Source organism: Stegostoma tigrinum, chromosome 19 (genome assembly GCF_030684315.1).
Source record: "Stegostoma tigrinum isolate sSteTig4 chromosome 19, sSteTig4.hap1, whole genome shotgun sequence".
Lineage (NCBI taxonomy): Eukaryota > Metazoa > Chordata > Chondrichthyes > Orectolobiformes > Stegostomatidae > Stegostoma > Stegostoma tigrinum.
The window spans coordinates 25,413,686-25,437,713 of record NC_081372.1 but is presented as its reverse complement, the minus strand read 5'-3'; the positions used below and the strand labels follow the sequence as shown (position 1 = coordinate 25,437,713).

Below are 24,028 nucleotides of genomic sequence, written 5' to 3'. Positions count from 1 at the left end.
GTATATAAAATAATGAGAGGCATGGTCAGGTGGATAATCAGAGGGACACCTTTTGTACAAGATGAAAATGTCAAATACCAGGAGGCATAAGTTTAACGTGAGAGGACAGAGTTTAAAGATGTGCAAGGCAATTTTTTTTAATGCAGAATTTTATAGGTGCCTGGAATGCGCTCCCAGGGAAGGTAGTGGAAGCAGATACAATAGCAACATTTTAGAGGCCTTTGGACAAACGCGTGAATAGACAGAGAGTAGAGGGATATGGATCATATGCAGGTAGATGGAATTAATTTAGAATGGCAACATGATCAGCATGGACATGGTGTGGACTGAAGGACCTGCTCTTTTGCTGTACTGTTCTGTGTTCCATATAAATTCATACAGTTTTATATGAGTAATAAATGAAGGTGACCATCAAAAATGTCAGCTACCTTTCTCTTACATACTTGTGTCTCTCTCTGACACTTAGTCCCATCTTGCTGTTTGTTTCTCCCTCTGATAGCCGCATTTTCTCTCACACACTTCTGCTCATGCCCAGCCGCTGTCTGGGTCTGGGTGTCCCACTCTGCTAGGGCACTGGAGCCTGCACAGGAGGGCAACAGCCATGGAACAGACACACAGGCACACACACACAGACGCACATGTTGATCAAGCCAGCTGTAGATCATCTGTTCTGGCTGTTAGCTTGTCCAACAATAATATTTTTCCTCTTTTGCTGTCTACAGTGTAACCCAGTTATGATTGATGCAATAGATGTATCTGCAGCACACAGAGCTCGCTATTTTTGGGGAAACTTGCCGGGAATGAACAGGTCAGACATATTTATGTTTTTAGAAATTATTTTTGAATTTTGAATTACTATTAATTCAGTTATATCATATAAAATACTTTGGTGATGTAAAATACAGTAAAATGTGTATATTGTTAAGATTGTATTATTATTGCTTTAAATTGTAGTGTTGTTATGGTTTCCCCATAGATGGAACTGTTGTTCAAATTAAAGGTGGAAATTGCTAATTATAGTATTACTCATAGATAAATACTTAACAGAAGGGTTAATCTGTTTAAAATAAACAGGTTATACCTACACTGAGACAGTAGCAAAAAGCATTTCATACAAATGATTTCTTTATCAATTCATGGGTCAGATTTTCTAAGGAGAGGCAATCTCACTCAGATTGCCACACTACCCCTTCCTTTTTTACTGAAAGGTGGGAGTTCCATATTTCTGAGACAAGATTTCTAATCTTTGATTCTTCAGTGATGTGGAGCTGAACTTTAATTCTGACAGTTCTCTTATAGCTTGGAACTGTCAGGCAAAGGCACACCAGGCCCTGTTTTCACAACAGTCTGCTGCTCTGTTCTGAAACTTATAGATCCATGCTTTCATTTTGACAGCTGCTATCAAATAGTAAATACATAAGGTAAGTGTAATGTTAAGGTGTTGGTAGGGTAGGATGCCAGCTAAGTACAGTATCAGCTGAGTAGGAGTAGGACGGTGGATGCTCAGCATAGGTTGGCAAGGGGTACGGTGCCAAGTTGCAAGTTGTCCAGGTAAGTGATGCAGTGTTTAGGGTAGATCAAGGTGGGTGGGAGAATTTGGGTCCAGTGAGTGTTGAGTCCAGGGAATGGATGGTGTGAGGTTTGGTCCATTGGCATAGAAGGCAATTGCATGCAGACCAGGAGAAGTGGCGAGATTTAGGTCTGGCGGTAGAGGTAAGAGATTCTGTTGTGGAGAGGAGAAAGGGAGAAGTATGTCCAGTGGCAAGGGAAAAATACATTTAGGTTTGGAGCATGGGCTGGGAGCTGTGTCCAGTGGCTGAGAAGTAGGGGCTTGGGTTGGAGTAGATAAGGGGGTGTTGGTGCGGACTGGGGGAAGTGTATCTCTGACAGGGGAGTTGGGTATGAAGCAGAGGATGGGGTGTAAGTGGTGTTGCAGGTGTCTGAGCAATGCTATCTGTATGTTGTGCATGTATGCACCCACTCCAAAGACCCATGCAAGGTGATCAATGTGCTGATGCTATTCACAGCATTGACTTTCAGTTCTGGAATTCACTGCTGCAAAGAAAAGAAATTAGCGGGAAAGCTAAGTGTGAGGTAATTATGGGTTCAGTTGAATAGTTACTTGAGCTTTTGGCCATGTATTTAATAATCTAATGTTTCCTGAGCAACTGCTTATTTAATTTCATTGGAATTCTCTGATTTTTCTGGAGATTTTCTGAAAGCCCCAGGCAAAACGGAATTGACCAGCGGAATCTTCAATTTAGAATCTGCTACGATGGGGATTCTGCAGGTTCCCTGTTTATAAGTCTCATCTTAGCTGGAATAACGACTGTCTGACTATTGGAAAATCCAGGCCAAAATTATTAACAGTACTGTTTAGATTTAAATGTGCCTTTTAATACATAGTTTATAAAATGTTGCTTAGCCTGTGATAGATATTCACCTCTGGATTGTGACCTTGAATTCTGCCCTGAATGATGGGAACAGTTTCTCTTATGCAACCTGTCATCCAGTACTAAACATGTTAGTTGCAACCCAATAAGATCTTTATGTGAGATGTAGAGAAGCCATAAAGTGATGGGTCTGTTTGAGAAACTAGCTATTCACACCATTTTAATAGACAGGAGATCAAGATTAAGTTATGTTGTTGATGTTGAAGGAAGGGGAACTTGATCTAGACGAAGTATGCAAAGTTTAATTTTTTTTCTCTATATCCTACCATTGGCCGATCGAAAAAGCAGAATTCACACTTTTTTAAATTCATTCATGTGATGAATGAATCACATGCTAAGCCAGCATTTATTGACCATCCCTAATTGCCCAGAGTTAAATGTCAACCACATTGCTGTGGGTCTGGTGTCACATTTAGGTCAGACCAGGTAAGGATGTCCGTTTCCTTCCCTAAAAGTGAACCAGAAGAATTTTTCTGACAATCTATCAATGGATTAATGGTTATCATTAGACTCCTAATTCCATATTTTTATTGAATTCAAATTCCATTATCTGTCATGGTGGGATTTGAACCTGGGTCCCAAGAACCATTACCTAGTCTCTGGATTAACAGTCCAATGATAATACCATTAAATGGTAACGTCCCCAATTTACTGATTCAAATTATGTCTAAAATGAACAATATTGATATTTCAGTCAACAATCCTTCATTGTGTATGCCATTAAGATCAATGACTGGAACATGCTGGCCGACAATGTATGGATTGCAAACAATGTTGACGAGCAAATAACCTTAAATCTCAATAACTCCCATTAAACTTCGACATGTATGTGCTACACAAATGGATATGTCCTGGGTATAATCAACATTGCTGATACTCATGATTGACTCTCATTTGCCTTAATTTGTAAAAGATTCATTCATAATTTACATGGAAAATTGAAACAAAAAGCAGGTCATATGTTGTATGAATTCCTTGTTCCAACAGTTTATACTTAATCCTGGTTCCAGGTGAATTTCACTGACCTTATTCAAACTTAAAATAATTCAGTTCTCAGGAATTACATTCCTGTTTCATAAGGAAGAAATTCTTCTATCAAAATTTAATTAAGATTATCTTTAATGACTGCAATATGTCTAAAACACAAATGGTTGTATTTTTAACAAGCATGCTAATTAGACAGAAATGTATTTGGCATTAGCCTCTGTATCAGTTAAAACTCATTGAACAATCTCTTAAACAATTGTAAATTGTACTCATTAAAGTTGGCTGCTAAGGACAAGTTGTTTATTTTTCAAATTATTCAAGGTATGTAACAAAAAATAATCATTATGTCTCTTTTGACTCCTCCCACTTCCTACAGACTAAGGGGGTGGCCATGGGCACCCGCATGGGCCCCAGCTATGCCTGCCTCTTTGTAGGTTACGTGGAACAGTCCCTCTTCTGCACCTACACAGGCCCCAAACCTCACCTCTTCCTCCGGTACATTGATGACTGTATCGGCGCCGCCTCTTGCTCCCCAGAGGAGCTCGAACAGTTCATCCACTTCACCAACACCTTCCACCCTAACCTTCAGTTCACCTGGGCCATCTCCAGCACATCCCTCACCTTCCTGGACCTCTCATTCTCCATCTCAGGCAACCAGCTTGTAACTGATGTCCATTTCAAGCCCACCGACTCCCACAGCTACCTAGAATACACCTCCTCCCACCCACCCTCCTGCAAAAATTCCATCCCCTATTCCCAATTCCTCCACCTCCGCCGCATCTGCTCCCACGATAAGGCATTCCACTCCCGCACATCCCAGATGTCCAAGTTCTTTAAGGACCGCAAATTTCCCCCCACAGTGATCGAGAACGCCCTTGACCGCGTCTCCCGTATTTCCCGCAACACATCCCTCACACCCCGCCCCCGCCACAACCGCCCCAAGAGGATCCACCTCGTTCTCACACACCACCCTACCAACCTCCGGATACAACGCATCATCCTCCGACACTTCCGCCATTTACAATCCGACCCCACCACCCAAGACATTTTTCCATCCCCACCCCTGTCTGCTTTCCGGAGAGACCACTCTCTCCGTGACTCCCTTGTTCGCTCAACACTGCCCTCCAACCCCACCACACCCGGCACCTTCCCCTGCAACCGCAGGAAATGCTACACCTGTCCCCACACCTCCTCCCTCACCCCCATCCCAGGCCCCAAGATGACATTCCACATTAAGCAGAGGTTCACCTGCACATCTGCCAATGTGGTATACTGCATCCACTGTACCCGGTGCGGCTTCCTCTACATTGGGGAAACCAAGCGGAGGCTTGGGGACCGCTTTGCAGAACACCTCCGCTCAGTTCGCAACAAACAACTGCACCTCCCAGTCGCAAACCATTTCCACTCCCCCTCCCATTCTCTAGATGACATGTCCATCATGGGCCTCCTGCACTGCCACAATGATGCCACCCGAAGGTTGCAGGAACAGCAACTCATATTCCGCCTGGGAACCCTGCAGCCATATGGTATCAATGTGGACTTCACCAGTTTCAAAATCTCCCCTTCCCCTACTGCATCCCTAAACCAGCCCAGTTCGTCCCGTCCCCCCACTGCACCACACAACCAGCCCAGCTCTTCCCCCCCACCCACTGCATCCCAAAACCAGTCCAACCTGTCTCTGCCTCCCTAACCGGTTTTTCCTCTCACCCATCCCTTCCTCCCATCCCAAGCCGCACCCCCAGCTACCTACTAACTTCATCCCACCTCCTTGACCTGTCCGTCTTCCCTGGACTGACCTATCCCCTCCCTACCTCCCCACCTACACTCTCTCCACCTATCTTCTTTACTCTCCATCTTCGGTCCTCTCTCCCTATTTATTCCAGTTCCCTCTCCCCATCCCCCTCTGATGAAGGGTCTAGGCCCGAAACGTCAGCTTTTGTGCTCCTGAGATGCTGCTTGGCCTGCTGTGTTCATCCAGCCTCACATTTTATTATCTTGGAATTCTCCAGCATCTGCAGTTCCCATTATCTATAATCATTATGTTCTACAGTTCTGATCTGTCTATAAAATTCTATCAGGACTAGACAGGAAAATGCAGGAAGGATGATCCCTTTGATTAGGGAGTCTGGAACCAGGGGTCAAAGACTAATATAAGGGATAGGCCATTTAGAAATGAGATGAAGAGGAATTTCTTCCCTGAGACAGTGGTGAGCCTGTGGAATTCTTTGCCACAGAAATCAGTTGACTTCAAAACATTGTGAGTTTTCAAGAAGAATTAGATATAATTCTTGATGTTAAATTGAACAAAGGGTATGGGAGATAGTGAGAATAGGGTATTGAGTTGGATAATCAGCCAGATCATACTGAATGGAAGAGCAGGCTCAAAGGGCCAAATGGCCTACTCCTGCTCCGGTTTTTTGATGACGCTATGATAGCGGGTTGTTTGTATTCAAATTCATTAACGCCATAAGACATAGAAGCAGAAATTAGGCCATTTGGCCCATTGAGCCTGCTCTGCCGTTCAAACATGGCTGATAAGTTCCTCAACCCCATTCTGCCGCTTTCTCCCCATAACCCTTGATCTCTTTGATAATAAGAACCTATGCAACTCAGTCTTAAATATACTCAATGACCTGTCCTCCACAGCCTTCTATGGCAGTGAATTCCATAAATTCACCACTCTCTGGCTGAAGAAATTTCTGCTTATCTTGTGGTTAAATTAAATTGTTAAATTGGTGATTTATGAAATGCAAAAAAAATGCTATTCCAAGAGCCTGCTGAAAAGAATTGAGAGAACATTCTTTTACAGTTCCATATATTGCAAGTTATTTATTGTCCAAATCGTGTTTGTTAATATTTGTTTCTTTAAATTAATGAATTGCATATGCACTTAGCATAGTAACTTGATCAAGTTATGGAAAGCCTGCATAAGTCCAGTATTATAACTAAGTAAGGCAGTTCCTGGTTATGTTGATGCAATACAGAAAAATGTTAAAAGTAAAAACTGTCATGACCATATCCCCTTCAAGAAATTGTTGCCAGGCCTTTATGAAAAAGTGATATTACTGTACTCATAAAACTCCCATGTGAATCATGAAAGTTTTAAAAAAAACAAACCAGTGAATTGCTAATGTAGCAAAATGAATAATTTCAAGGTTATTTTAAAGTCACAGTTGAAATAATCAAGGTGTTCTACCACGTTCATGCTGCTTCACTCTCAGCACCAATACTCCAACAGACTGTGATGGCCCCTATGAGACCTGTGGGGAATTACCAATTAATTTCCTCATTGGGTATGAGTTCCCTTGATAACAGGCCAGCAGAAACTCATCAACTAAGCCTAATTTTTAATAAGGCAGACGGACACCCACTCACGATTTGATGTTAGTACTGCCCTTTTTTTTAAAGAGAAAGGGAAAAATTGCAGACCCATAATAATTTGGTGGGTAAGTTGTTTGGTTGTGTGTAATAACAGTCTAGATAAAATAAAGATATAAAGCACACCCAGATGGCTGTTGTGGCACAGTGGTGATGCTCCTACCTCTGAGCCAGGAGACCTGGGTTTCAAGTCCACCTGTTCCAGAAGAATATAAGTTATAACATCTGATCAGGATGATGAGGAAACTAAAGCAGACCCATTCTCATTCCACTTTCCCTACCACCCCTTCCTTTTGTTGGTTTGCATTGCCTATAATAGGCTTTGCATGTAAATGTCTAATTAGCTGCATCGGTGATTTCTGGTGATGGTTAATAGCTAAAAACAAAAAAAAAGTCATGGTGATTTGATGGTGGGAAAGCCTTTTGTTCACTTTCGTGTACGAGCATTTCTGGGTATTAAATAAAAGCAGACCCAATTAGGAAGTAGAAAAATAGAATAAAAGCAGACACAGGGAGTTGTGTCTCTATTTTGGTGTTCAATAATAAACATTATTTTCTTTCCAGTCAGGCTTCCTGAGTTATACAAGGGGCAATTTTCAAAGCTTTCTCTCTTGTGAGCTGATTAGAGATGCTAATTTGGTAGCAACAGCTAGCTTTTCAATGATCCTGAGAGCAGAGGCCTAGCACTGGGTGTACCTTGGATCTATATGTTCAAGGAATGGAAGTGATTTCTGTCGTCCGTGAGTGCCAGTGTGAGTACAAATTGATTTTTCCACACAGTGCTTCAGAAGGCTGCTCTTTAAATTCATGAATTAATCCATTTATTAAAGAAACAGCTAAAATCTTAGTATGCCTGGAGCTCTCATTAGCATCATCGCCTTTAGAAAGTAAAAGGAATGTTAACTCTAATTATATGAAATTGAAACCTTGGTTGTCACATACTGATTAGGTAAGGTGTCATTGAACATTCTACATTACTTGCCCTGGTTTTGATTTCAGTTATGAGGGTCCAGTATCAAAAATTATCTCCGCTGGTACATGCTGATTCCATGCAACCATATGAACTGTTCATTCGTTATTTAGTATAACACTGTTGGTAGTGTATCATTTGTGCCACAGACCAGTAAATAAGAAACCTTAACCAAATAATTTATAGTTCACCCATTATTCCACTAGCAAAACTTTGAAATGGCAGGAAGACCAAATAAATAGTTTGGAGTGGTGTTATGGTTTGGTTCTACAAGAAAAGATTAATTTTTGGGAACAGGGAGATATATCACTTACAGTAAGTGAGCAACGGGAGTGATATTATGTTGAAATTTATATTATTAGAGAAGACTGAGAAAGTTAAATTTGGCTTCTTTGAAGAACTGGCAACTTTGAATTGACATCATTCAGTTCTCAAATTAATTAAGGGAATTAACAATCTCTCAGAGACCATAGCGTGAAAGTGATCTATAATAGCAGCAAAAAATGGGTTCATAGCAAATAAACAGCCCATTTTGCACCTTGCGAGCATTTTAATTTCAAATCAAGTAAAAGCAACACTGAGATTATGAAACCAGTCTCCAAAACAGTTAAAACTATTTTGTGAATTTAAGTGCAAAGAAACCTGGCTGTGGTGAAAAATTGGCTGTTAATTCACTATAAGCTGTTTTGCACAGCTGGCATAGATCCACTTTACATAGGTTTAAGAACAGGGAAATTGAGAGTAAGGACAAGGGTCAGTTAGTAATTTCACCCCAGGCGTAATAGAATGTGAAATAATTTTTCAGATACAGTTATCAGAGTGGACAATGTAATTGGGTTCAAGAAGCAATACTTTAGCTGCTGGAGAAAGATTTGAGGTGTAACTACAAAGTAGGGGAGCTGAGATTTGAAACAAAAAGGCACTAGCCTTTTAAACTTAACTTCTAAGATCAAAAGAGGCCATTATGATATTCTGTATGGAGTGACAAAAATGCAATTGACTACAATGTTTGAGCGTACTACATATGTTTTCCAAATTTTAATTATCTGTTGGGTGAATTGACAGCACATTGACAGGATATATTGAAATAAATTAGAGGAGGTTCTCCAATCGTTCTCACAGTGTAATTCCGGCAAATTTAACCAAAACTACTGCATAGGTTACAACAGCTGCAAACTGAGTTGCTCCAACTTTATATGCTACTTTTAAAAATAAATCCAAAGCTGAAACAAGCTCTCTTAAACTTGACCGAGTTCCACATCAAAATGATATAGATGGCAAGTTTCTACCAGTTGTAAGTATCTGAGCATGATCTTAATGAGTATCTTTTCTAAGGAGATTATAGAAAGTCCAAGGCCCATTTTTAAATTTTTTTACATTGATAGAAAATTAACTTTACTAAAAAAAACTGACTAACTCATGAAACAGTAAATAGTAAAGAACAACCTTTTAAAACCGTTTTTGCAATTTAAAATAACGTTATTCACAAGTGGAAAAAACGAGACCCTCTTACTGAAAATGTTAAGTGATAAACCCATGTTCAGCTATTTTAATAAAATTGCAACAGGTTAACACCATAAACACAGACAAATTGTAAGAAATAATATTTGCGATTATACAAATCAATTATATCAGATACTGTATAATAAGCACAATTTCAAATGCAATCTCCTAGTTGCACTGAACGTGGAAATTTTAACCCATTACTGTTATTGACCATCAACACTTCAAAAGAAAACTGTACAGATGTTTGTTCGGAATCCCATTGAATTTTTACTAATTGAACAGCTTTGCTACAACAATAATCTCAGGTAACTGCACTGATTGGCACTGATTTATTGTTGAAGTTAAATCAGCAGATCAGGCAGGAACAAGGGAAATTCTCAGCTGTTGTTATCTGCTAGGGAACTCAAATTTCATGCTTGTTCCCTTGACTTACTACATTACTGTCTAGCACGGTATATTTTGTCATTTATTTCAGAGGAAATCACACTGAAAAAAATTATTAACACTATAAGATTTGGCAAAAAAATTGCCTTCGTTTGAAATGTCATTTAATAAGCACTGATATGCAGTGTATATGTGTAGAAATTTGATTATTGTACTTTCAAGAACACTTCTTGCTTCAAGCTTTATTTGGTAGAGGCCTGAACATTGTTATTTTGCACTCTGTCATCTTTTTAATGCAAAATGATATCCATTTAAAGTCTTTGTTACTTCCTTGTTGACAGCAAATAGATGAAGAGGTCACAGCACTCTGCGCAGACACATCATGAAAATTTCTGCCAAACAATGTAATGCCCCCTGAAATAAGTAACATTATTGCCTTCATATCTGCATTACAAAATTAATCTAATTTTTGTACTGCAAAATGAAACTTTCATACCTACTTGAGGAAAAAATTGGATATTGAAGTAGGTCTTGTTTTCACTACCTGCTCATTCTCCTAACTCTAGCTAAAATTTACATTAGCAGAAATTAACTGAGTGATACTCTAGTTACAAATGGGTATGTGCCTTTGATTACTATCACAATGAGTTTGGTATCATTTTTATTCATCCTGGGCACATTTTCAGCGTCTAGTGTGTGCTTGAGAATTGAATTCTTTATAGCTACATGCATGAATTTTCAGTGGCCTGCAGATGTGCTGATGCATAAATTTAAAGGTTCTGTGTTGGGTGATGAGTACATTGTTGTGAATCTCCGGGAAACATGTACATTACTCAAGGCTGCAGGGTCAATGAATGTAGTTATATGGGACAAGTATAATTTAAGTAAGTGTTGCTAAAACTGGATTAGATTCAGAGACAGAATCCTTCCATTCATAGGGAGTCATTTGTCTGAAATGTGAGTATTTGATAGATTCAAGGAAATTGATGAATGTTAGTATTTCTACTGTTTGGAAATCATGAGGAGTAACAGTGTTGTGCCAATGTGTGTGCGTTCATATCATCTCACTCACTGCAAAATTAATGAGGGTATTAACTTGTTTATTTTAATTTGGTTACAACCTACATTAAAGGGCAGAGAGAGTAATATTATATGTGCAATAGGGACCAATGCACAATAACTGACAGAAAGACTTATTGTTCCAATAAGTATTGTAATCCAGTAAATAAATAGTAATATTTATAGTAAATCCAAATTCATGCCAATGATTAGAAGCATCTTTGCTTGGAGAGAAATTTACAGGGCTATGGAAAAAGCGTAGGGGAGAATGATAAAAGGATAGATCTTTTAATGGGCTGGGCAGGCGCATTGAGTTGAAAGGGAAGGATTGAACGGTATCTATCTGTGTTGAATAATCCTATATCATTTTTGTCAAAATGAATACTTAACAGTTAATACAAAATGGTATAATTTCAATACAGAGGTTTTGAAAAATGCTGTTCTAGTACCATGCACCTAAAATAAATGCAGTGGAATCTTGTTTAGCACAAAAAAGTCATTTTTTTCTGGCAAAAGCTGCATTTTAGCCAGCGACTACTTTGCTGTTCTTCTTATCTTTGTGATGCATATTCTAGCTGTCACTGTCTATTTACAAGTTACTTTTTGGCATACTGTTAGTAATAACTATTCCAAATACTTTGGTCACATTTCTTCATTGAAAATATTTTAGCTATTGCTGTTACTATGATTAGTCCTCTAATAACATGAAGAAATGCCTTCAAGGATTGCTTAAAAATGCATGATACAGAAAATGCATGGAATATTTGGCACTGAAGTCAGATTTTCCACATTCTCAGGCCCCTGGTTGCTTCTTCAGCAGATAAACTGGAACTCCAGGACTGCCTTGAGCATGGTAGGATAGCAAAGGTAAGCCTAAAATGACATGAATCAAATAGATTTCATCATTTTATTCTATTCTTCTTTATATTCAACACTTTCTATATTTTAGAAGTTCTTGTATATTTCAATCTCAAAATGTGTAAGCATGGAACTACTTTGGGCTGTTTTAAGACCACACTGTTAAAGTCTCTTCTCTCTGACAGCTTTCTCAATATAAACACTGATCAGTACAAGTCCACAGCAATGCTTTCATTTTCCTCTTCAATGTAGAGCACTGTGGTAACTTGCTCTGATCAAAATTTGATATGAAAAGTTGCTGACATAGAGAATTATTTTCAATATAAAGTTGTTGACTCTGGAATGGGTTATGAAACTATATTTTCAGGTTGCTTATTTGTTTGTTTGTTTGCATTTTATCTCATTTCTGATAGTTGAGAGTTCTAATGAAATCAGTTTGCACTAGTCTAAAACTACTGCACAACTTAAACTTTTAGGGAATATGGATGATCGCTAGAGTCTGGTTCCATATCTCATTATTTCAAGGACATATGCCAAACAGCTAAACATTGTGGGCGCTTGAATTTGATATGTTTTTGTGACATGAGATATAAAAAACTAACAACACTCTAGAACCACATCAAAACAGTCATTCTCAATTGAACTTTAACCGTGTATGTTGATGGGCTATTTATATCCAAATTTCTTCACTCAGAGGGTATAAATCTTTGCAATTTTCTGTTCCAGAAGGTTGTGGATACGCAGTTGTTGAGTCTCTTTAAATTAAAAATCATTAAGTGTTTCGATACTAAGGGGTTTAAGACATGTGGGAATAATGGAAGGACGTGGAATTGAGGTTAAACTTCAGCCATGGCTATATTGAATGATGGAACAGAAAGTCTGAGGGTAGAATGGTCTAATCCTGCTTCTACTTATAATGTTCTTAAATGCATCATAGCCACGTATGAGCATTATCCTAATTCATTTTCCATGTGGAAATTTTCAGCATGAGTCACTTGACAGCATTCAGGACTTAAAAACCCTAGATGGCTTTTCCTCATACATTGTTCATAATTGCAGAGTCAATCAGGATGAGCAAAAAGTTGTATGTTTCGAACATTAAACTATTATTCTGGTGCAGTAGAAGCAATGTTTATTGGCACAGTGTAAAGGAAGTAAAATACTTGGCAAGAACCTGTGGATGGAATCTTAACCTGGGGAGGCTATTGAGCTGCAGCTGCTGCATGTTTCTGGATGCCTAGGAGACTCTCCTGCTCTTACTGCCTACCATAGGTAGGCTGACCATCCATGGTCATCAAGTCTCAGATTGGAACACTAATCTGAAGGTTCTGGTCCAGAGGCATGCCTCAACGTTAAGAGAGGCCTGTACTTGGGAAAGACCCTACAGCAGCAATATTCTTTGGACAAGAGGAACATTGGGAAGGTAAAGAAATGATGGTCTACCTGGAAATCTGCTGCATATGTCCTTCTATCATGTAGAGATCGTATTCTTAAACTTGCCATTGAAGGCATCTTGGTGAGTTACTGCACTACATTTTATATAGCTGCTGCTTTGTGTCTCAGTGGTGAAGAGAATGAATATTGAAGGTGGTGAATGGGATGGTTTGTCCTGGGTGGTGTAAAGTTTTTTGCGTGTTGTTGGAGCTGCACCTATCTAGACAACATGAGAGTATTCCGTCACAGTCTTGACTGTGCCATGTACATGATAGACAAATGTTGGAAATACAGGAGGTGTGGTCACAGTATGTATATGACTTTCCATTTGGCCAGTGGTAATCCCCAGTATATTGATGGTGGGAGTATTCAGCAATCGGAATGCTGTTGAACATCAGTGCTGACTATATTCTCTTTTGATGGAGCTGGTCAATTGCTTAAACTTGTATGGCGTAGATGTTACTTGCCACTTATGAGCCCAAGCCTGGGTGTTGTTCAGATCTTGCTATGTATGGACACAGATTTCTGTAATATCTGAGGATTTGCAAAGGGCGGTGAACTTTGCAATCATCAGCAAATATCCCCACTTCTGCTGTTATGGTGGAGGAAAGATAATTGGTAAGTCAGCTGGAGATGGTTGGGCCTGGGACACTACACAGAGGAACTCCTGCAGAGATGTCCTGGACTAAGATGACTGACATCAAACAGCAGGCTATCTTCCTTTGTGCAAGTTATGAGTCCAGTGGATTTTTCCCCAATTCCCAATTTTTGCTAGGGCTTCCTGATTCCATATGCTGTCAAATATTAGTTAGAGACAAAAAAAACCCCGCAGATGCTGGAATCCAGGTAAACAGACAGGAGGCTGGAAGAACACACAGCATGCCAGGCAGCAAATGGCGGAAAGAAACAGTCAATGTTTCAGGTATTACCCTTCTTTAGGACTGGATGTGGGAACAGGGGGAGCTGCAGGAAGAAGGGTGGAGGGGTGAAGTCGGAATGGTGGTGATAGGACTGGTAGTAGGTACAACCTGGTTGGTCGATGGGAGGGATGAATCCGGTTGGTGGCCGGAAGGGAGGGTCAGAACGTGAAATGGAAGGGAGGAGGTGGGGCTGGAAAGGGAGCTGGGGGATAGGTGGGAAGGTTATTTGAAATTGGAGAACTCAATGTTGATTCCTCCGGGCTGTAGGGTGCCCAGGCAGAAGATAAGGTGGTATTCTTCAAATTTGTGTTCTGAGTCATTGCAACACTGGAGGAGGCTGAAGATGGACATGTCAGAGGGGGAGTGAGGCAGGGAGTTGAAATGCGTGGTGACCAGGAGGTTAGGTTGACCATTACGGGCCAGGTGGAGATGCTGAGTAAAACGGTCACCTAGTCTAGGTTTGGCCTCCCAGATGTCGAGAAGACTACATTCGGGAGCACCGAATGCAATACACTAGTTTGGAGGAGATGCAGATGAAGCTCTGTCTCACATTTGAAAGGCTGTTTAGGGCCCTGGATGGAGGTGAGGGAGGTGCTGTATGGGCAGGCATTGCATCGTTTATGGTTGCAGGGGAAGGTACCGGGCGGGTTGGAGTGGTTGGTGGGGAGTCTGACATGAACTAAGGAGCAGCAAGGCAGAAACGGGTGGGGAGTGGAAGATGTTCTAGGTGGTGAGGTCTAATTGGAGTTGGCGTAAATGTTTGTGGATGATATGTTGGATGCAGAGGCTGGTGGGTTGGCATGTGAGGTCAAGGGGTCCTTAACCAACTCCACTCCAATAATACTATTGATAAAAGCTGTAGCGTGGCGAACAGAGGAGGTGCATTGGAGGGCTGTCTGCATGACAGAGGGGAAAAAGAGCGTTGTTTGAAAAGGCGGACATCGGGATGCTGGGGAGTGGAACAACTCCTCGTCAGAGCAGAAATGACGGGGATGGAGGAATTGGGGAAACGGAATTGAGGTTTTGCAGGGTATAGGGTGGGAGGAGGTGTAGTGTAGGTACCTATGGGAATCTGTGGGATTATAGTAAATGTCGGCCCATAAACTGTCACTGGAAATGGAAGTGGAAAGGGGAGGGAGGTGTCTGAGATAGACCAAGTGAATTTGAGGTTGGGGTGGAAGCGAAATCGATGAACTGCCCCAGTTCAGACTGGGTGCAGGATAATGCTGGTGTACGTACTGAAGAGGAACTGTTCAACCTAGCAAACAAACAGGGAGGCATAGCTGGGGCCGTGCGAGTGCCCGTGGCAACCCCCTTGATTTGGAGAAAGTGTGAAGAATTGAAGGAAAAGTTATTGAGGGTGAGAACTAGTTTGGTGAGGCTAAGGAGGGTATGCAGGGGGTGTGGGTGGTAGTGGATGGGTCTGTTAGAGAGGAAAAGCTGAGGACCTCCTTGTGGATTATGGACCTGTATAGGGACTGAACATCCATTGTAAAGATGAAGTGCTGGGGGCCAGGGAACTGGAAATTACCAGAGATGGCGTGGTTTGTGTTTCGGATGTAGGTGGGGAATGCCTGGACAAAGTGGTGAGAATGGAGTCGAGGTAAGACCATGTTCTTCCAGCCTCCTGTTTGTCTGTCTGCTGTCAAATATTGTCTAGATGTCAAGGGCAGTCAGTTTCACCGAGAGGCTATCTCATTTGTCCATGTTTCAGTCATTGCTGCAATGAGGACAGGAATTGAATGGTCTGGTGGAACCCAAATTGACCATCGTGAGCAGGTTTTTCCTTTGCAAGTGCCTCATGATAGCACAATCAATAACCTCTTTCATAACTTTGCTAATGATTGAGAATAGACTGATGGGACAGTAATTGGCTGTGTTGGATTTGTCAATTTCTTTTCTGTGCAGTTTCCCACATTGTTAGCTGTCCTGCCTTTTTGTGGACAGGACATATCTAAGCAGTTTTCCATGTTATGCAGTAAATGCCGATGTTACAGCTGTATGGAACAACTTGTCTAGGCGTGCGCTATTTCTGGAACACAAGTCTTCGGTGCTATTGTCAGAATGTTGTCAGGGCCCACAGTCGTTGCAGTGTTCACTGACTTCAGCTGTTCGTGATACCAGGTGGAGTGAATGGAATTGGTTGAAAACTGACTTATGTGATGCTGGGGACTCAGGAGTTAGTTGTATCTAGTGTCTGTGGGAGGCAAGGGAGGAACTTGCAGAGGCTCTGACATTTTGTTTTCAAATCTTTCTAGGGGGACCACAGGACTCAAACAGCTAATGTGGTACCATTATTTAAGAAGAATAGTAGGGGTAAACCAGTAAACTACAGCCCGGTGAGTCCATTATCTGTGGTACGGAAACTATTGGAAAGAATTCTGAGAGACAGAATTAATCTGTACTTGGAGAGGCAAGGATTAGTCAAAGATAGTCAGCATGGCTTTACAAGGTCACAACTAATAAATTTGATTGGATTTTTTGAGGAGGTGACTAGACATGTACATGAGGACGGTGCTGTTAATGCTACCTATATGAACTTTCGTGAGACTTTTGACAAGGTCTCACAAGGTAGACTGGTTAAAATTTAAGAACCCGTGGGATTGAGGATTGTTTGGCAAATTGGATCCAAAATAGTTTATTGGCAGGAAGCAGAGAATGATGGTTGATGGGTGTTTTTGTGATTGGAAGCTTGTGTTCAGTGTTGGATCCTTTATTGTCTGTTGTGTACATTAATGATCTAGGCATGAATTTAGGAAATGTGATCAATAAATTTGCAGATGACATGAAAATTGGTGGTGTGGTGAATAGCTGGGAGGAAGGCCTTAGACTGTAGGACAATATAGCCTGTAAGATCAGTTGAACATTGGCAAATGGAATTTGGACTAATGTGACAAGGGAGTTGAATGGTAGTACCTGACAAAGTACAAAGAATCATAGGGATCTTGGTGTACATGTCCATAGATCTTCATGAGCAGCAGGATAGGTAGATAAGGTAGTTAAAACATATTGAATATTTGTCTTTATTAATCAAGGCATTGAATATGAGAGCAAGGAGGTCATGTTAGGCTGGAGTTGGAGTTTTTTTATTCACTTGTGGGACTCTCGTCACTGGCTGAGCCTGCATTTAATGCCCAACTTATTGTCTGTCAGAAAATGATCTATCAGTGGGTGGTGAGTACTGTGTGCAGTTCTAGCTGCTACACGATAGGAAGGATGTGACTGCACTAGAGAAGGTACAGAAGGAATTCACCAGGATGTTGCCTGGACTGGGCTAACTCAGCAATGAGATGACACTAAGTAGGCTGGGGTTTCCTCTCCTTAGAGCAGAGAAAGCTGAATGAAGATCTGATTGAAGTATACAAAGTTATAAGGTTTGTGGGTACCAGGAATTCATGGCATGAAAAGGCGACAGAGACAGGAACCCTCAAGACATTTAAAAACTAGTTGAAAGTGCACTTGAAGTGCCATTGCATGTAAGACTAAGGGCCAAGTGCTAGAAAATGGATTAGAATAGATGGATGCTTGATGATCAGCACAGATACATGACCACAGGCTTTCTTTCTGTGCTTTAAAATTGTATATAACTCTAGGAGAAAGCTACGATGGATTATCCTCTCAGAATTTCTGGCTGGTGGTGAATGCAAATACTGCAGTGTTATCTTTAGCACCAATGTGCTGGAGACCCCCATATTCGAGGATAGGAATATTTGTGGAGCTGTGTTTTCTATTTGGTAGTTTTATTTCTACCAGTTTGTGACTGAATGTGGCAGGATTGCAGCTTAAATCTTATCCATTAGTAGAAGGATCACATAGATTTGTCTGTTGCAAAGAAGGATAAAGCAGCATGCATGCAAGAAGTTTCACCAGGCTGACACCTCATTTTTAGGCATAACTGGTGCTGCTCCGGCACAGTCTCCTGCACTCTTCATTGAATCAGGTTTGATCACCCAACTTGAGGGTAATGGTAGAATAGGGGATATACTAGGCCTTACGGTTACAGGTTGTGCTTAAGTATAATTCTGCTGCTGATGAAGGCCTACAGTGTCTCGTGAACTCCCAGTACTCAGTTGCTGTATCTACTTGTCTCCACAGTGACTGTGGTAGTCCCTCCTAATGATACTATTATGGACAGATGCATCTGTGACAGATTGGTGTGGATGAGGTAATTTAAGCAATTCCCACTTGTTGGTTCCCTCGCCAAATTCCACAAATTCAGTCTTTTTTTTAGATGCAAACAATCAAATCAGTAGTGGTGCTGCTGAACAACACCTGATAATGGACACAGAAGTTCCCTACACAGATTAAATTCGAAACTCTGCTATCCTCAATGTTTCCTCCAAGTGATGTTCAACATGGAAGAGTAATGACACATCAACCAAAAGGCAGAGCGATACGTTGTAATCAGCAAGAGGTTTACTTACCTCTGAAGCTATGAGACGTTATGGGGTCTAGGGACAATAATGAGGACTTCCAATGCAACTCCCTCTCAGCCTTGTACCACTGTGCTGCCACCTCTCGCGGATCTGTCCTGCTGCTGGGACAGGATATACCAAGGATTGTGGAGTCTGGAACACAAGTCAAGAGTTGAAGATCATGTCACATCACGTATTGAGCAATTTGCAGGACAACTTCCCTAATTTTAGTGCAAGCCTTCAGATATTAATCAAGAGAACTTTGCAGGATTGATAGGCTGCGTTTCATTCCTTTTCCTTTGAACTTTGGAGCAGTTTTATAAAACTGAATGGTATGGTTCATCATTTCAGAGTTAATAGACAAACACATTACAAATGGCCTGGAATCAAATATTGACCCAGAACAGATATTGATAGTAGATTTCCTTCCCTAAAGAGCACCACTGGGCCAGACGGATTTTACAACAATCAGCAATGATTTTGTGGTCACCATTCAATTCAATGATTTGAAGTCAAATTTCACATTAGCACAGGGAGATTCGAACTTGGGTTCGTACCACATTAGCCTGGAAATCTGAATTGTAAATCCAGTGAAATTATCACTCTGCCACTGTGTTCCTGTGAGTTGACGTGTAATTCAACTTCATTTATCTGCCTCAGTTCCATTTTCCTTAATACCCTTATATAATGTAATCTATCAATCTTAGTTTTGATAATTTAAATTGATCTAATCTTAGTTGCTTTTGAGACGAAATCTGGAAACTCAAACTGCTGTTAAATTACAATGCAAATCAACATATCAATTGTGATCATAACAGTGGGCCCAATGGAGAGACAAGTGGGCTGGACTTTCAAAAATGTTTTTTATAAATCCCCAGATGAGCCCTTGTACCCAGGCAGTTAATACAATATTGGCTGAAATTGTAGAGGGCCTGAGAAAACTCACCCATAGGCTAGTGTCTGTCGCCTAAAACATAATAGAAATAGGCATTAGAAATGCACCTGAAACGGTAGTTTGCATCTGTCTGACCTATGTTAATTAAATACCATTCCTCTGCCCTGCAAATTCCAGCAGTTCATTGTTTGCAAACGCCATTTAACTGCCAATATTGCAACATATTAGCTTTAACTTTAGTCAAATAGATTTCTTGAGGATGAAATTGACTGATTGCTTTTCTTGTTCCATGATTTCACAAGACTTCATATATGTAATCAACTTTTTACGCTTTAAGTTGAACGTTCTTGAATGTTAATTTTGGCAATATGAGGCAAAAAGGGGAGGGTGAATTTCTGTGTAAGTTTTATGTGATATCTCTGTTCACTTCAGCATAATTATTCATAATAAGAAACCACATTTCAAAACATTCAGCTGGAACTTCTCTCTCAGGAAGGCTACCAGTCAGAGAGCTTATCTCAGCCTCGTCTTTCTGTCAAGTCCATTTGAGAAAATCTTTAGATATGTGGAGTTATTACCAATATTACTCTGTTGTAGAATAGAGGTAATAATTTGTTTGTACTATTTTGAAATTGAGGTTTTAATTGTCTAATTCAAGACATGGACTCTGACCTTTTGTATTGCAATGTTCTCCAGTTTAGCAAAGTTAGGACCATAACGACCAGGTCGAACTCCATCAAGCAGGGCAAGGATCAGCATTTCCCAGTTATCATGAATGGGAAGGAGGATATTCTGTGGTGCACAGAACTGGAGAGGTGAGCCTTGCCAGTACTTATTTTAAATGCATTTCATCCCATTTTTATTTATTTAATCTGTCTATTTATTTATTTCCCCATTTCAGATTTGCTAATCCTATTTCTGCCTCTTCTCTTGACCAGATAGTTTGCCTTCACTCAGTGTCTGACAGGGTAGCCTAAGTCAAGGACATGCTGTGGGTGAACCTAGATTCTGTAGTTATCTGACACAGTGGGCCATTTTAGATATGGATCACAATGGAGTAATTCATAAGACTGGAAGATCAGATACAATGGAATATTTTAATCTGTTGTAATGAACATCTTCAACTGTCTGAACATTTCTGTATCCAGGCTGTCTTTTGAAATTTGAAACCAGAAAATGTGTGTAAACTTTGTTCTAAAAATAAATGTGTCCAAGCCACTGTGAAAGCTCTTCTCCATTACAGAAAATATGCTTAGCTAATTTAAAGCTGGCCTGTTTTAAAAAAAAGTTGCATGAAACATATTTAATTGAACTCTAATTAAAAGGACACCATTTAATCCTGGAACACAACTGAAAGAGTTCCTCAGGTTGTGCCCCAAACCCAACCATCATCAACTACTTCACCAGTGATTTCTTGCATCACTTAAGTCAGCGAGGGATATTCACAAGAATGAGTACATTTGCAGCCCCTGAGATACTAAAGCTATCGCGGCAGTATGCAACAAGATCTGAACAACTATCAGGCTTGGGCTGATAGCGGCAAGTAAATGAAATTCAACCGCAAAAGTGTCAGGCAATAACAAAGCCTAATGAGACAGCTGAACTATTCCCTTTTGACATTCAGTGGTTTTATTGCAGGATCAACATTCCACTATCAATATCCTAGGAGCTACAATTGACCAGAAACTGAACTGATAAGTCACAAAAACACTTCGGTTATAAGAGCAGATCAGAAGCTAGCAAATAAACAGCAAATAATTCATCTTCTATCTCCCCAGAGTCTGCCCACCATCTACAAAGCTCAAATCAAATATGTGATGGAATGCTGCCCACTTTCCTGGAAGAGTGCTGCTCCAAGAACACTCATGTCAATCAACACCATCCAGGGCAAAGCATACCACCCAGCATTTTAAATGTTCACTCCTTCCACTACTACTGCAGCGTTATATGCCACATACAAGATGCACTGCAGCAACTCATCAAAACACCTTCAACGATAGCTTCCAAGCCCACAACCTCTATCACTTAATTTTCCTATCAAGGCAGTCCCTTGAGGGTGATGATGAGTTTCTTCCACACTGAAGTTATAGGTCCTGTGGTGACCTAAGCAGCCAAATGTTGGATCTGAACACCCTGCCATAAATTTATTGGGTGATGTAGAAGAGGTCACTGAGTAGGGTACATGGGTTTAAAATGCTGTTTATGCTTGGCCTCCACATGGACCTGCCAGAGGTGCTTGAGACAGATGATTGCTTTGTATGTGTTTCTTTTAATGAGCGGTCTTGAGTAAGAGAATTCCACAAGTTGATGGGGATATTGCATTATTCGTGGAGATTTTGAGGGTATTCTTGAAGTGTTTTTGCTGCATCCCTGGAATCCATTTGTTGTGATGGACCACACTGTTTTGGACATCTTTTGCCAGTGATCTGGTCCACCCAATGATGGTGGACAGTCACCAGTGTGTTCAAACTGGGAGATTAGCCTGAAAGAGGACACTGGTGTTAGAGTGCCTGTCCTGCAGTGGATTTGCAGGATTTTGCAGAAGCATTTCTGATGTTCTTTCTCCAGGAATTTGAGATGGCTGTTATACATGTCTCCAACACATACAGAAAACCAGGTAACTCTTCTGCACTGCAAACCATGAGCATAGTGTCTGGTTTGAGTTCTTTGTCATCAAATACCATGTTGTTCAGATGTCCAAAGACCATACTGGCATACTGAAGCAATATGGAATTTCATCATTGATTTTTTTCTTTCCTCTGTCTGAACGGAGACTCCCAGGGCATGAGAACTAATCTGCATTGTCCTCACGACTCAACATGGATCTTGAGAGTTTGTGGTGGGATAGTCAAGCCCAAGAAAAGTGAGGGATCATGTTGCATAGCAAGAGCAGGCTGCTTGAGAACTTTTTCCCAGATTGGGGGACTCAATTACTAGGGGTCATGATTTCAAGGTGAGAGGGGAAAAGTTTAAGGGAGATATGCATGGAAAGCTCTTTGCGCAGATGGTAGTGGGTGCCTGGAATGTGTTGCCAGCGGAGATGGTAGAGGCGGGCATGATATTGTCATTTAAGATGTATCCAGATAGGTACATGAATGGGCAGGGAGCAGGGGGATACAGATCCTTGGAAAATAGGCAACAGGTTTAGATAGAGGATCTGGATCAGTGCAGGCTTGGAGGGCTGAAGGGCCTGTTCCTGTGCTGTAATTTTCTTTTGCTCTTTGTTTTTTGTCCGCTGGATGTTTAGCCTTAGACACATTCTCTCATTCACCTTCATTAATGCACAGACAATAGGGTGGAGCTCAATCTCTGAGTGTGTGCACATGCAAGGGTGTCTGCATACCGCAACTTAATAGAGTTGGGTGTTCTTAATTATAGACTGCAAATGAAGCAGTTTGAACCGTTTTCCACTTGTCCTGTAGAGAAGCTACTCTAAGAGGAAGCACTATGGATATGGGGTGAACTGTTGCGGTAGAGGAAGAAGATCATTGGTGTAATAACATAGTCCTAGTTAAAAAGCCCTAATATTTGTTGAGTTTTTGGTGATGCTTTCTGGAGGATTATGGCTTGCATGTTGTTGTCCAGTAAGTGGAGATTGTGATGAATTTCTTTGGGCAGCCAAAACTTTGAGGAGAATACTCCATAATTAATCCTAGTTGACCGAGCCTTTGAGGTTCAAGAAGGCCAAGGCTGGGGATTGCTGCTCTCACTGCAGTTTTCTTGGATTTGACATGTGATTCTTGATGGACAGAATTCACATTATGACTTTGGGAAGAGCTTTTCAACCACTGGGAAGATGTCATGGAGGATTTTTGCAATGACATTCCATGCGGATGACAGCAGTGAGAGTCTGTAGTTACTGCAATTGGTCTTATCTCCTTTCTTGAGGATGACTACATCTCCAGTGTTGAGGAAATTCACTTGCATGGCCTCCTTCCAGATGAAGGAGATATGGTTGTATATAGGAGACATAAGTGCTTGTCTGTCATATTTCAGTACTTAAGTGGGGTTTCTACCTGTGCCAAAGGTCTTTTTGGTTTTAAGTTGTCGGTGTTATTTTCAACATCATATCAGGCTGGGGCTATATTCAGGTGATGGTGGGTAACATGCTGTTGGATGTGGCTGAGGGCACTCGCATCAAGGGCTCAATGTTGTTTATGAAAGTTCTCAAAACGGTCCTTTCATTGAGCGCCGACTACCTGTGTTCCTGATGAGTGCCATTCATTTGTTCACTCCTAGTGGGGTACACCCTTGGGTGCTTCGACAGTAGATGAAGAATCCTCACGTCATGGTTGTCAGCAAGTTGTCGGATTGCTTATTCTCTTTCCATCAACCATCTCTACTTTGGTCAATGATTTTTGGTTGGGCCTTGAGCTTCATTTGTATGTACACCTGCTTTCCTTCCTTTGAGTGGTGCTTCCAGTTCAGGAACATCTTGTCCTTATAATTGAATAGTTCCTGAATCTTTTGGCCATTCTCGTCAAACTAGTCTCGGTGTTTCCTCGTACAGTGCTGTTTATGATGGATTTAAGGGCAAAATAGACACTGTGGTTCCTTCTTGGTGAGTGTCATGAAATTGATTGTGAGGCGCCGACTGAGTAGGTCTTTTTTACAGACTTTTGAGTCGATTAATATTGAAATTCCTCTGGGACTGCTTTGGCCATCAATGTTTCAGGCCCGACTGATAGATTAAACGATAGTCAGTCCAACAATCTTTAGCTCCTGTCATGGTGTGAGTGATTTAAATGACCTTGCTGTCCCTCAAACAG

At 40.9% G+C, this 24,028-nt stretch overlaps 1 protein-coding gene across 3 annotated transcripts in view; it reads left to right on the top strand.

Moving 5' to 3' along the window:
- The window catches only part of dnmt3bb.1 (DNA (cytosine-5-)-methyltransferase 3 beta, duplicate b.1), a 284,103-nt gene that overhangs the window by 236,022 nt on the left and 24,053 nt on the right, over positions 1 to 24,028 (top strand). For 2 of the 3 annotated variants that reach the window (XM_059652779.1, XM_059652778.1), the window contains 3 exons: positions 723 to 808; positions 11,535 to 11,604; positions 19,956 to 20,074. In XM_059652779.1, coding sequence (XP_059508762.1) covers positions 723 to 808; positions 11,535 to 11,604; positions 19,956 to 20,074 — 275 coding nt within the window. The remainder of the gene's footprint in view (positions 1 to 722; positions 809 to 11,534; positions 11,605 to 19,955; positions 20,075 to 24,028) is intronic. The other variant, XM_059652780.1, reaches the window with a different exon arrangement.